This window comes from Acinonyx jubatus, chromosome B3, assembly GCF_027475565.1.
Source record: "Acinonyx jubatus isolate Ajub_Pintada_27869175 chromosome B3, VMU_Ajub_asm_v1.0, whole genome shotgun sequence".
In the NCBI taxonomy this organism is placed as follows: Eukaryota; Metazoa; Chordata; class Mammalia; order Carnivora; family Felidae; genus Acinonyx; species Acinonyx jubatus.
The window spans coordinates 70,857,924-70,871,757 of record NC_069386.1 but is presented as its reverse complement, the minus strand read 5'-3'; the positions used below and the strand labels follow the sequence as shown (position 1 = coordinate 70,871,757).

General features: G+C 38.9%; 1 protein-coding gene across 1 annotated transcript; it reads right to left on the bottom strand.

Annotated features, from left to right (window-relative positions):
* Positions 1-316: 316 nt before the first annotated feature.
* On the bottom strand, positions 317-13,774 carry TOX4 (TOX high mobility group box family member 4). Its single transcript, XM_027065374.2, has 9 exons — positions 13,621-13,774; positions 13,341-13,409; positions 7,385-7,627; positions 6,281-6,541; positions 5,697-5,927; positions 4,084-4,164; positions 2,950-3,693; positions 1,811-1,974; positions 317-1,040 (listed from the first exon to the last, which is right to left on the bottom strand). The coding sequence occupies exons 1-9, from the start codon at positions 13,624-13,626 to the stop codon at positions 980-982; spliced, it is 1,860 nt and encodes a 619-aa protein (XP_026921175.1). The 5' UTR covers positions 13,627-13,774; the 3' UTR covers positions 317-979.
* Positions 13,775-13,834: the final 60 nt, after the last annotated feature.

Genomic DNA, 13,834 nt, shown 5'->3' with positions numbered 1-13,834 from the left:
CTACGTGAACATCGTAATCAAGAAGGGGGTTCTCTGGGACAGCATTTCTCAAGGTAAGATTTGATTTTACTTAAGGTTATCATTACCAGGGCCTTCATGCTCTAAACATTTGTTTATTCTGTTATGACTATGGCTTTGCTCGTCCTTTTTTTTGTTTTTTTTAGCTTATTTCCAAGGAAAATGAGACAAGCACATCTTAGATTAGATTTAACTAAAAACCTAGGGTGTACAGATAATTAGCCTACGTATTATGTAAGTGAAAACATCTCTAACTTATCTTTTAAAAGATATTTTATCAAACACAAGTGAACACAACTTTAGACTTTACTAAAACCTCTTATATTAAGGATATAGAGTTCTGCCTTTTACACTCAAACTGTGAGGAGGATCATGGACTACAGAAATAATATTTGTAAAGAGAAATAAATAAGAAACTCCTACACGATGGTATTTTCCCCACAGCCCAATGTGCCTGTTCTGTTGAGAACTTTTCTCAAAGTAATATACATAATAGGTGTGACAGCAATATTCCTGTTTAAGAGGTAACTTCTAATGCAATTTTTTATCCCTTTTAAAATGGATTCTCCTAGGCTCAAAGCTGAGTGTGCTCCCATCATTTTAATAATTGTTTAGGCAAGTCCTATGACAATTACACCAACAAGTTTCCTCAAACAATCCTCCCCCCACCCCCCCACCAGCCCTCCCTATGTTCTGCTTGTTCATATACCCTTCACCCTTTGCTGTTATCACTGCTATGTGTGCTTGTACTTGAAAGTAAAAACCAATTCCAGATTACAGCAAACTCAATGGCCTTGCTCCATAGTATGGCCCCGGCTGAAGAGACAGGAAAGGGGAGAAGCACGAATGACATCATAGGTTGAGATCAGGCACTACCAGAAGCCCAGCTTGTGTTTTAAAAAGAGGCTCTTAGACATGTTCCCAGCAGGTAAGTCTTCACTGGCTTGGAGAACAGGGAGGACTATTTGACAAATACCACTGTGTTTGAATTTCTGGAGGCTACCCAGGCCAAGAAGACATCCCTAAGAGAGAAAAAGAGACACACAAACTCAGAATTACAGCCTAGATATATATATATAGATATATATATCTATATATATATGTATATGTATATGTATATTTAAAGATACAGTCATTTTGAACTCTGTCATAAATAACTTCCTGGATAATTTCCTATAGCATTAAGAAGAGATGGTATCACCCAATAGGAATATAAGGGCAGTAGGCCTAAAAGATAGGTTCAGGCAATCCTAATTTACTGAACAGGATTTGACTCAGGAAATACCAATGCTTTGTTTCATGGGTATAGGTAAATCCCAGGAAAACTAGAGAGATGGGCAAAATCTTCAGAACCTCTCCCCTGCTCCCACTCCTGCCACACTTAGCGCTTTATTGTGGTACTTACCACTTACCATTCCTCCTCAAATTCTAATTCCCTGAGAGGTCGGATTTGATCTAAGGAGATACTAAGCTAATATTCACAGTCACTAACAGCTTATTGTGGCGTCATTTTTAAAAGGGCATATGTAACTAAATGTTAAAGAACATCTGTAACAATGTGATATAAGCAAAAAGCGAAAACTGTTAATTATATCATCTTTGTCTACATGGCAAATGTAAGTAAGCTCCTTAAGGCAGGGGAACTTTTCCAGTAGCCTCTACAATCAGACATCTGTATAGCAGTCTAGTCTACTTAAGATCAGGTGATCCTGATCCCATGCTCGGGGTTACCATGTCTAACACAGTTAACTTAGTCATATCCAAATTCTACAAAGGGGAACTATAAGCTCACCTGCAATGCTTCACCACACATTCATTGCTGCAATACTCATTGTCCCAGTCCTTACTCGCAACAGGAGGATTCTCACAACCGGACCTCACACAGCGAGGCTGGGGTGAGAGTGTCACAGGAGACCCACTCACCAATTCAACATCCATTTGAGAAGGAGACTCCACCTGTGAAAGGAAGAGAGCACCAAAAATGAATTAGATTACTACTTACCTAACCAGCTAGTCAAATGCATTCTGGAACCCAGTGGAGCAGCAGGTATTACAGTCCTTCACATATGGAGGCAGAATTCTAATAGAGGAGTTCCTGGTCTCCCTTTCTTTATTCAGCTTTAGAACTTTGTCAAGCAGACTGACATGAAGATTCTTGATGGAATGCTGGCCACATGCTAGTACTCTTTAATTTCATCTGTCACTGACTTTGTTCCACACTTGAATAATATTCCTTTGAAAATGTCAAAAGTACAATGTGCATAGTGTCTGGGTTACCTCAACTAAGATTGGGAGGACTAAGAGAAGACAAAATGTGGTGCCATTAGAAAAAGGGAGATTCACAGTTTCTGCTGATGGGGGGGGGGGGATTTTTCCTTAAAATGATTGCTTTCTTAATCGTGGAGCTAGAGTCTCAAAACAGACTCACATTTTATTTAAAATGACTACTGGTGATGTACAAGTTAAAACTAGGGTAAGTGGCACCTGTCTGTGTCTCTCTGGAAAGACTCCATGATATGAACCAATTTTTTTCTAGCTATATCCCCTGTCCATCCTCCCACTTAAAACATCAAGCTAAGTAGGCGAGAGGCAAGAGATATGGAAGAACTTTTATCTCCAAAGTTTAGGATCCTTGGATAGACACCCGCTAACTCTATGCTTAGGCTGTGTTCCCTCTAGTAGAATGGCAGTATGACTTCAACTTAGTTAAGGAGTGGTCTGGGATAGCAGACCCTCCTAAATATTTCTCACAAGAACACTACAGATTGTCGTGGGTAGGACAAGTCACAGTCGCAGGGAACTGCTACAGGATGTCTGTACTCCTGGTTGCCAGGCATTAAATGCTAGTAGCAACCTCCACCTTTATTGGATCAACCAAAATAATTAAACTTTTACACTGGTCTAGAGAAAGACTTAAAAACAGAGGCTCACCTCGGGAACTACATCCGTGATCATCTCACAGATTGTCTCAGGGGAGGTTTCCTCCACTGTATGGGCCTCAGGGCTGTTGTTCATAGGCCGCTCAGGACTGCTTTCCACAGCTGGTGGGACTAAGGTAGTCTGCATTTTCAAAGTGGGTGGAGGCACAATCTTGATCTGCAGAGGAGGTGGCTGCTGCTGTAAGTTGATTCGAACTTTCTGAGGTGGAGGCTGTTGCATGGCCTGAAGTGGGGGAGGCTGTTGCAGAATGGTCACTTGCTGCTGAGTGGGGGGCTGAGGCATCTGTTGCAACGGAGGGGGTTGTAGTCGGGGTGGAGGCAGTTGCATAGAAGCTGCAGCTGCTGCTGCTGCCTGCAACACTGACCGAGTGACAATCTGGGCTTGTTGACTGGGCTGAATAGTGGCTGTACTGGTCTGGCCTAGTTGGATCCCCCGGGAGGTCACCACTGTGGCTGGGATAACAGTAACCATCCCTCCTTGAGACATAGTAATAGAAGAGGGCAACATCTGTTTGGTAATAATCAACTTGGTGATATTGGGCTGACCCCCAGCCCCAGAAGATGCCTGATTTGCTACATAGGACGAAAGAGTGGAGTTAACAACAATGGAAGGGGATAGGGCAGGGGGCTCTGTTGAGGCTGGTGCTGGAGATGCTGGGTCAACAGTAGCCATAGGAGGTGGAGAAGGAGTCTGTGATGGTGGTACTGGATCCAATTCTACTGTTTCCACAGTGGCCTAAAAAACCCCCCCCCAGAAAAGAAAAAAAAAAAGTCATTTGGGGATTTACTTTGTTCCCTAGAACATATTCACTCTAATCATCTCCCATGAAAAGACGCATCACAGATTGATAAGAAAGAAAGAGAAAGAAAGAAGAGAAAAAAAAGAAAGAAAGAAAAAGAAAGAAAAAAGAGCAACTGTGGGGAGTAACAGTAAATAAGGGGGAGAAACTCAGAAAGATTTTGGCAAGGTTTATAATGGAAACAACAGGGAACCTGTTCTATACTTTTGAGCTTTTAATACTGCATAGTAGTAACAAGTCACACAGGTTTTTGGTGGTATTTACTTCTTATAACTGCTAATAAATAGCTCCAAAAATCGTTTTATTGGTTTAAATAACCCTCTTACCTGACACTCTTGATTGTCTTTATATGCAGCCAGAGCCTTCAGATACTCTTTCTTGGCAGCTTCAGTTTTCCTTTTATATACCTACAGGAAAGAGAGGCTGTTTAAAAACTCCCCATACTCCTAGAAAAGACCTATAATTCTATATTATTTATCAATAAGTGACAACTCATTTAAATATTTACAACTCTTTTTAGTGAATACACTTCTGGAAGCTAGTAATCAAAACAACCTTCATGGCAAACTTTCTAGTGACCATGCACCTGAAGGTCAGCCAATCAGCAAATCTTTCCAGAGCAACTATACTTCTAAAGCAACACCAAACCATGCCCAGTTTTATAATAAAAAAAAACCTGATCCAAAAATTATGTAAGATCAGGAGTATGCTTAGCCTAACAAGTACATTCTCCCTTAAGGAAAGTGGCAAATTATTTGCAATCATGGCCACAAGAATTCCTCCCATCTTGCATACTTCTTCCATCAAGGGCTGAAACCTACTTTCCCCTCCTTTGAATCTGGGATAGCCCTATGAATTGCTTTGACCATGAAAATGTGGCCTAAGTGAGGGAGACAGACTTTGCTCCTAAGTCAGCCATACTATAAACGAGCCAGCCTAGCCTTTTGAAGGATGAGAGGCTATGTGAATCAGGTTGTCTAAGCTAACAGGTAGAACCAAATTGTCAGATACAGGAGCAAGGTCACCTTGGCCAGCCACACTAGCTGTCATTTGGCGACAATCACAAGAATGAGCCCAGGCAAGAACATCAGGAAAACCATCTAACCAATTTACAGAATCACAACAAATATTAAACTGCCACTATTTAAAGCTATTAAATTTGTGGTTTGTTGAGCAGCAATAAATAACTGTTATAAGTTATAATACATTTTAGCTTTTTGTTTCAATTAAGTAGCAGACTCACTTTGACATAAGACGTGGGGAATGTAGGGTAATGATAATTATAGCCATCTTCAATTTTAATTGTATCTTATGTAGTATAATTTTCATTTATTTTTAAAATCCATATCAAATTTAGAGAGATTAACTATAGTTTTCAAGTTTATACTAAACCAATGTGAAAAATGTAAACTAAACCCTAAATTCAAACTTAGGGTAGTAGATTTTAGAGCTGCAGGTTACCGAGGAATGGCCTAATTTGACAGAAAAAAAAAAGGGCTTTAGTAAAATTAGATTTGGTGTTTTTACAAAAATTATTAATTTTTAGATGGGTATTTTGGATTCAGTGGATGGCTGCAACTTCTAAGACAAAGTATGATCTATGAATGCTATAAACAAAGAGCTGATATGAAATAAGAGCATTTAAAAAAGTTTAGAAAGGGGAGCCTGGGTGGCTCAGTTGGTTAAGTGTCTGACTTCAGCTCTCAGCTCGAGTCATGATCTCACAGTTCATGAGTTCAAGCCCCATGTAGGGCTTTGTGCTGACAGCTCAGAGCCTGGACCCTGCTTCAGATTCTGTATCTTCCTCTCTCTCTGCTCCTCCTCTGCTCATGCTGTCCCTCTCTCAAAAATAAACACACATTAAAAAATTTTAAAGAAAAAAAGTTTAGAAAAAACTTCTAAAGCATTCACTATCCACTATCCTCCATGTTTTGCTCACCTGTTTTTGTTCCTCTCCAAGACTGTCCCACATGGAGGCCACAATTTTTGAAACCTCCCCAAAAGTGGCATTGGGATTCTGTCCCTTGATGGCAGCCTGTGTGTCACGAAAGAATAAAGCATATGCTGAAACTGGTTTCTGGGGTTCATTAGGATCTTTCTTTTTTCTCTTCTTTGGGGCCTTCTGCTTTTTCCCTGCTTCCACCACAACTGTCTTCTGGCTGGGAATTTGCTGTAGGGAAAAAAAAAGAGAGAATTACAAGGGGGAAGAAGGAAGGATCATGTCTGGAGAACTGTAAGAAAAGGACTTTTATACGGGGGAACTAACTAGGCACATGGATGTAATTTTCAGAAATGCTAAAAAGAGGCAATAGGATTAAGACATTAGTAAAGTATGTGAGGACCAATTAGAATGGGGATTGGGAAAAGCATTATAAACTGTAGATTGAGAGGCAGGACCCCATACCCAGAAAAGAGCAGAGGAGATGGCAGGGCAGGAGCAAATAATACTGAGTAGGCTCTGTATGCCAAGAGTTTTATCCCAGAATATCATGGCAGATTTGATTTTGGCAGGGAATGCCTCACCCTCCGGAAATCCTCAACACCATCCTCATGAAGTGAACTAGTAGGTGAAGGGGTGGTTGAAAGACGATCCTCAGGTGACTGGGCAGGTGGCAGGATGGTGCCACCCCCTAAGCTCAAACCAAGTTGAGAACTCAGTTCTGACTGATCAATGGTGGTCAACTGGCTATGCCCCATCAAGCCAGATGTCATGTCTGTCATTGGTACATCAATTGTAACAGGTGGGTTGGCACTATACTGAGTTCCTATAGAATGGTCCAAGTCCTGAGAGAAGCAGAAGGACTAATTAAACACTAAATATAAAAAAACACCACTCTTTCCCCCCACTGAATTCAGGACAGTTTATACTCTTGCTTACCCAAACTGTATCATCGTTTAAACACTAAACAAATAATTTGTCTACATATAATAAAGTACAGAAATTATATTAAAGTCACTTCTTTGTATTCAAAAGCCTGTTCCAAAATAAAAACTAATCAGAGAAATCTTAATTTTGGATAATTTAAAGAACAAATAAGTTATTCAGTAATCTGGAGGTGGTGATGACACATAGGGTAAAGAAAAACTTCCTCCCTGTACTCTCCTACAATAGTGGCTTTTAAAGTTGCAATACACAGGCAATCAAGAGTAAATAAGGCCAATGTTAGAGATGTATGGCATCAAATATAGTGTGAAGATGTGCTACTGATGAAATGTGCTGGAAGCCCAATACACTGATTTTTAACACATACTAATCCACAATTAATACATTTGGTTCAGACTGTTTTGGAATAAATCTCTCAACATGCTAGCTACCACACTCACATTTTAATCCTGGGCTATGAAGGTAACAATAGAAGGAAAAAAACCTTTTCCCCCCAAAGCCACAATCCTTTTCATATTAGGGTGAACACAGGACGTTTTATAATTTAAAACTAGTTTTCAAGTAAAATTGATTCAAATTGATAAATTCCGTTCAAGGGAAATTAAGTCTTTGTTGGTGAGCCTTTAACCACAGAATGAGAACCAAGTAATACCCAAGTGTAGTAGGGAAGAGAGAGTCACTTTTAACTCCCTTAACATCATGCCCATGAGCCTGGGTAAGCTTGATAATGTCTTGCCCCTTACCATGGTCAAGCCCCCACTCAGGAGCCCCCCGCCCTGCTCCATCAAGCCATGGGTCATGCCCACAGGCATGTCCAATGTCTGGACCCCATATTGGGCTGAAAAGCTGCCATCCTGAGAGGAGGAAGGGTCTGCCAGGTCATCAAAGTGGCCAACCACATCTGAGACAGCCAGTGAGGGATCAGAATCCAAGGAGATAGGTGGGATTTCAAATTCCTCATCTCCCAAGCTTGGTGTATGGAATGTCTGTAGGGGGAAAAAGGGAAAAAAAATTAGTGGGAAGAGGAGGAACTGCATATTGCTAAGTGAAGAACATGGCTGGGTACTGAAGTTTCTCAGTGTACCTCTTTTCAGCCTGGATCCTATTTTTTATCAGTTTCTCTGGACCTATTTAATTTTGCAAATAAACCTCTCTTCCTCATACCTTTGGTCATATGACATACAAGGCTGCCAGTATAAATCACAGTTTTCAGTTTTTTAATCTGCTTTTATCAATTGTCCTATCATGCTTACAGTTCTAATGAGTGACTCTCTTGGCACCACTAGTCCAAGGACCCAGTCTTTATAAATTGTTTTGCCTGTGACGCCTAAAAACTCTCAAAAGATTCTAATAGACAGCAGTTGTTTTGCAATTATACACCTGAACTATTAGACCACAGAAATTCAATGTCAACCAGTTATACTTTTGACTGTTGTTTTAGGTTCCTTTGAAGCAAATCCTAAAAGGTACTGTCATGGGAATGATATGCTCTTCTAAAATATCTACACTTAAGAGTTCCATCTTAGAGATCATGATGTTAACAACCAGTTAAGATTCCCATTTGTACAGCATTTTTAGAAAACCCAACAATGCCAAGATAAAGCTAATACTCAGGAGAAAAACCTTCACAAGAGCTACAGCCAAAAGGCAAATTGGTTCTCTAATAGATTCTTAATCTGGCTCTGACAGCTTTTCTGTAAGAGACGAAGAAAAAGAGTACTCTAGCTGGCTATAAAACTCAATCCCTTCCTCTGAATTCAACTATAGTAATATACTCTTTTTATATTGAATGGATCCACCATTCAGGGAGCCGACAGGCTAATGTCTGAATGAAAATATATTAAATGCCATGGTTCCTTTTAGACATTAAAAAACTAAATTAGTGACATTTGCAGCAAGAGCATTATAATTGCAAGAGACTTTAGTGTCAGAGAAGGTCTAGGTTCAAGTTCCAGCTTTGACACTTACTATGTGATTTTGAAGGGGTTTTCCTCATCTATAAAATCAGAGTTGTAATGGCAATCTCCTTATATTGTTATTATGAGAATTAATGGGATTTAGTAACAAAACTTTTATCACATTGCCTTATAATTGCTTAATAACTTAACCATTGCTATTAACAATATTAATATCCTAATTATTATTAACTTGAGACCTACTAATCAGTTATCATAGATAAATGGAATTTTAGAAACTTTAAATTCTGTCAGCCCACACATGGCATAGTAAATATCAACTGATTCGGATCAAATTCAATAGGTACCCACATTTTTTTCATGATTAAACAATGAATTCTTTAAGAGTTCCTCAAGGTTTTTATAGACCCACAAAGGGTCTCAGTAATATCACTATTTATTTTTTTAAGGTTTATTTAAGTAATCTCTACACACATGTGGGGCTTGAACTCCCAACCCGGAGATCAAGAGTTGCTTGCTCCTCTGACTGAGCCAGCCAGGTGCTACACCATTTTGATTTCAATGAAGACGTTGTTAGAAAAAGTATTTCCAGCTAGTAGAAACTAGGGGGAAAAAAGTATGTCTGTGAAATGCCTAATCTTTCTGAATCTTACTGGTAAACGGAAAAGTTTCCTAAAAGACAAAAATATGTAATAGCTACATTTCTACATTTTCATTCTCTAAGATCCTTACTATTTTACTTAACATGGTAAAAATTTGGTAGTTGTCTAGGATATAACATGAGAGTGGCACAAGGAACATAGGAGCCGGCAGTTCTTAAGGAAAAACTTAAAATCTAAAACTAAACATTTTTCAGTACACAGCTTACAATTCTTCTTACTGCGTGAAAGTTCTTAACTTACTCTTTCTGAAATTTTAGTTTACGTAGGTTCATGTGACATTTTTCAGGAAGAGAGTACAAAGATTTCTACCAAATTTTCATGTGAACAAAGTTATGGGGATCGGAAAAAGGATCCACAGAAACATATACTAAATTAATAGTTGTATAATGGTAGTTTTCAGTTTTTTTATAAGATACAGATTGCTTTAGCAAAGCAAAAGATGCCTATCTTTTTCTGCTTACCAGAACAAATAAAAAGGCAACTCTGCCAAGATGTGAAAATGATACTATTTGTTAAAAAGAACTAAAAAGAATAAAAATTCATATCCCAAACAAGAGACCAGTGTTCTGCAAAGGACTACCCTTCATAAACCATCTGGAATGCTCTCATGGATAACACTAAAAAACCACACATGCAGAGATTCCACTGTATTAAATTAACAAGGCATTCTTTCTATGCACCACCCCCTGGAATGTGGAAACAGCTTTTCTATTCAGTATCCATAGCTTTAATGGTTTTTTTTTGGGGGGGGGGGGAGGGGGGCTTTGTTTTGCTTATGTGTTTGTTTCTTCCCTAAATAAGAAAAGTAAAATAATAGCAATGATCAAGAATACAGAGGGGTAAACCACATGCTAGAATAAATGCAAGAGATTCACTTTAAATCTCTTTTACTACCACAAATGACCTTTAACATTATGGGGAAAAAACCAATAATGGATATCTAGTTATTTTATTTTAGTGGGTCTACTACATAACTCATATATAAAACAAAGATACAACTGTAGCAAATATTAAAATAAAAACAAATAATTTCAACACAAAAGGAGAAAACAGGAACATGATGTAGCTACCCTCTCATTCAGCTTTCTCCCTCTGTGTTAAATTTGTGGGTCTTTTTGAGGTAAGAATCAGTTTGGGAATTATAGTTTATAAACAAGGATCCTCAGCTATTTAGAGGACCAAAAAATAAAAACATGATCTCTCTCTCTTTTCATATTTCCCCATGCCAAGACACACAACCCACTATTTCTTTAAGTAGTTTGTGTAGATTATTCATTTTAAAGAAACTTATTTTAATCCAACACCTATTTACTCATAGATACACTGGCACTATGTATCATTAAAATAATTAATTGTTCTAAAAAGTGCTACAGTAGCGAAAATCTTAACTATTCAGCCTGAAATAATTAAGTGATTCTAATATTATAAGTACTTTTCCTAATTAAAAATAGGTATCTTTATATTATTTTTCTCTAAGTGCTCAAAGCCTAGTATCATTATGTAAGAGCCAACCTGAATGAGGGAAACAGATCAAACTCTCTTCAGATAGTATAACTTTCCTGTCTCAAGCAATATTGTAACAAATGCTAAGCCTTCCTCTCTGGATACTTACTCTTTAGAAATTTTTACTATTATTTCTTATTTTATTGAGGTATAATTTGCATTAAATACACAAATTTAAAGTATATAGCTCAAAGAATTTTTACACATGTAGACATCCAATTAACTACCACCCAGATAAAAATACAGAACATCTCTACCTAAAAGATTTTTTTATGCTCCTTCTGAGTCAATATTCTCTCCTTTCCACAACAGGTACTGTTATTCTGATTTCTATAAACATAGCGTGACACTGTCTATTCTTTATTCATTAAAAAACAAACTTATATAGTGTCTACTCTTTTATGTCAGGCTTTTTACTCAACAATATATTTTTCATATCACCCAAGGTTCATTTATTCGTAGTTGATGACCTTTTCTATTGCTGTGTAGTATTCCTTTTTACAAATGTATCCATTTATAGACATTTGGGTTGTTTCCGGTGCTTAGCCATTATGACTAAAGTTGCTGTAAACATACATGTTTTTGGTTAATATATGCACTCATTTCTCTCATGTATACCTCAAGGAGTAGAACTAAACTGGGTCACAGGGTAGGTATATGTTTATCTTTAGTAGATACTGCTAGTTTTCCAAAGCGATTGAACCAATTTATACTTACATCAGTAATGATTAAGAGTTATCTACATACTTGCAAAGTCTTGTAATTGTCAGTCTTCTTAATTTTAACCATTCTAGTGGGTGTACAGTCATACTCATGATAATTTTAACTGGCATTTCCCTGGTGAGTGATGACGATGACACTCCTTCATATGCCTAATGGCAATTTGGATACCCTCTTTTGTGAAGTGTGTGTTCAGTCTTTTACCCATTTTTACTTTTTACTCTACATAAGCATTTGATATATTCTGAAAATGATGTGTATTAAAATATGTGTATTAAAATATCTTCTCCCATTCTGTGGTGTGTCTAGTTCATGTCTGAATGATGTCTTGATGAAAAGAAGTTCCTAGTTTCAATGAGGTCCAATTTTCCAGGTTTTTTTATGGTTAGTATTTTTGTGGGCATCTATCTTTTTCTGGCAAGCAAACCATAAATATCACTTTTTCCAAAAAACAATTTAAGTATCACCTAAGTTATATTTGGGGTAGTTCAAAAAAAATTTAAAAGGGGAAGGGAAGGTGAATAAGTAATGAGAACAACTGTTAGCAATGACAAAGACCTAAGCTAAAGGAAGATACTGAAATTTAATTATGAGCTTCTTGGCAAAATAGTTTTGTTTTCTTAGTTCTTAAAGTCATAGAAACAAAGGATACACTCAAACCTGGGAAGTTTCTGGAGGCCAGTGTGAAATTTACCACACTCTAAATTTATATCTGATTCAGAAGAAATTGGCAATGATGCACTTTCATGAGGATGAGGCCAATGTGAGGTTTACAACACTCCAAATGATGAAATTAAACCACGGAGGTATCATTCAGAAGAAACTGGCAATGAGACTGGGAAGCACCAAGGAGATTTCAGTTTTTTAATTTTTTCTAAATTTGTCGCTCATTTGATTCACTTTCCCCTCCTTAAGAGAATAATAAGCAATAATAGCAATAAAGAAATTAAACTAGCAACTATGCCTTGTCAATCTAGTTCTCGTCCATGAAAATATTAAAGTTTACTACAGGATAAGCATATTCAACAGCAATCGAAAAAACTGATGGAAGTGATTCACTTCACTTTTGGGAAAAAATTAAAATCCTCAAAAAACATTCTGGAAAGCTCAAGACTGCAGTTTTTCAAAGACTGGAAAATTTGTTTTTGTCTGTTCCAAATCTTTCTCTTTCACCCTGCCTAAACAAGTGATAGGAACTTATGACAGTATTTTAAGCAAAACTTTTTCACAAATACTAAAAAGCACTTCACCATAACCATTATTTCTACATCACAACATCATAAACTATTATTACAGCCATTCGACAGCTAGGAAATTTGTGACAAAGGAGTAGTAACCTGCCCGAACTCTGAGTCACTGGCAAACAAACACATGTTGTACTCAACCCCCTTCTTGTTTTCTGGCAATTATTTCCTTTCATCTTGTCACTAGTAAAACAAACTTGTAGGTAAACATAACTACTTTAAAAAAAAAATCCCTGAGCAGGAAATTTAAGCGAAATAAACACCCTACAACAGATAGTTTCAAGAATGAACACATGTGCACCAGTTAAGTAAACTCCCTCACCCCGATTTATCTTATATATTTTCCTCCCGCTGCGATCCCCCAAGATTATTTCTCCCCAATGAAAGGAAACAATTCTACCCTGTCTTCCAATCCAAAATCACTCTGAGATGGCTTAACTCTTTCCAAAGTCCTGCTTTTCTGATGACAGCAGCTTCCCGGGCCTTCCCCTTAGTCTTCATAGGCTCTAGAAGCAGCTGCCAGTGTTCTCTGAACACCAATCGCTGTCCCTGGTTCCCAGCCCCCGGGCACCCGCGTCCGCGCACTCCTCCCCGCCGCCCTACCCCACCGCTGCCTCAGGCCCTCCCCCCACAGCGTCGGCAGCTCGTGCTCACCTCGGCCCCTGACAGGAAGGGGTGCGAGGGCCCTGTGATCGTCAGGTAATTGTCATTTCCTCCGGGAAACTGGAAACCAAAAGAAAGCCGCGGGGATAAGTTAGGGGGAGTAAGGAGTTAGCTTGGAGCGACGGATTCTGTCCCCGACATTCTGACAACACTCCCCAAACCCCGCTCTCTTCTCCCCTCCCGCCAGCCGCCTCTCCACCCGGCTTCCCGCCTCTGCTTCAACCCCGTCGGCCGCGCTCTCTCGCCAGCCTTCTTAATGCTAGGTTCCTACCTCCATCTTCACACAACGGCTACCACCGTCTCAGTCCCCTCATCGCTCCCACCGCCCCCACCGGACTCGGACTGCCGTCACTTCCGCAAGGACGTGCGTCGCTCTCCGTTGATTGGAAGGAGCGCCGTGGGGCTATTGCGAGCCGGGCCGGGAAGGCGGAGCGGACGGAAAGGATAGCTACCGCCCCCTGGATCTTGGTGGGATAATGGCAAGT

What these genes read in the sequence shown, in the direction of transcription:
- TOX4 (XM_027065374.2), bottom strand. An exon ending in GTGTTGAGGATTTCCGGAGG is followed by an intron (nt 5,928 to 6,280) that starts GTGAGGCATTCC and finishes TTTTCCCTACAG; the next exon opens with CAAATTCCCAGCCAGAAGAC. An exon ending in TTGGAGAGGAACAAAAACAG is followed by an intron (nt 4,165 to 5,696) that starts GTGAGCAAAACA and finishes TCTTTCCTGTAG; the next exon opens with GTATATAAAAGGAAAACTGA.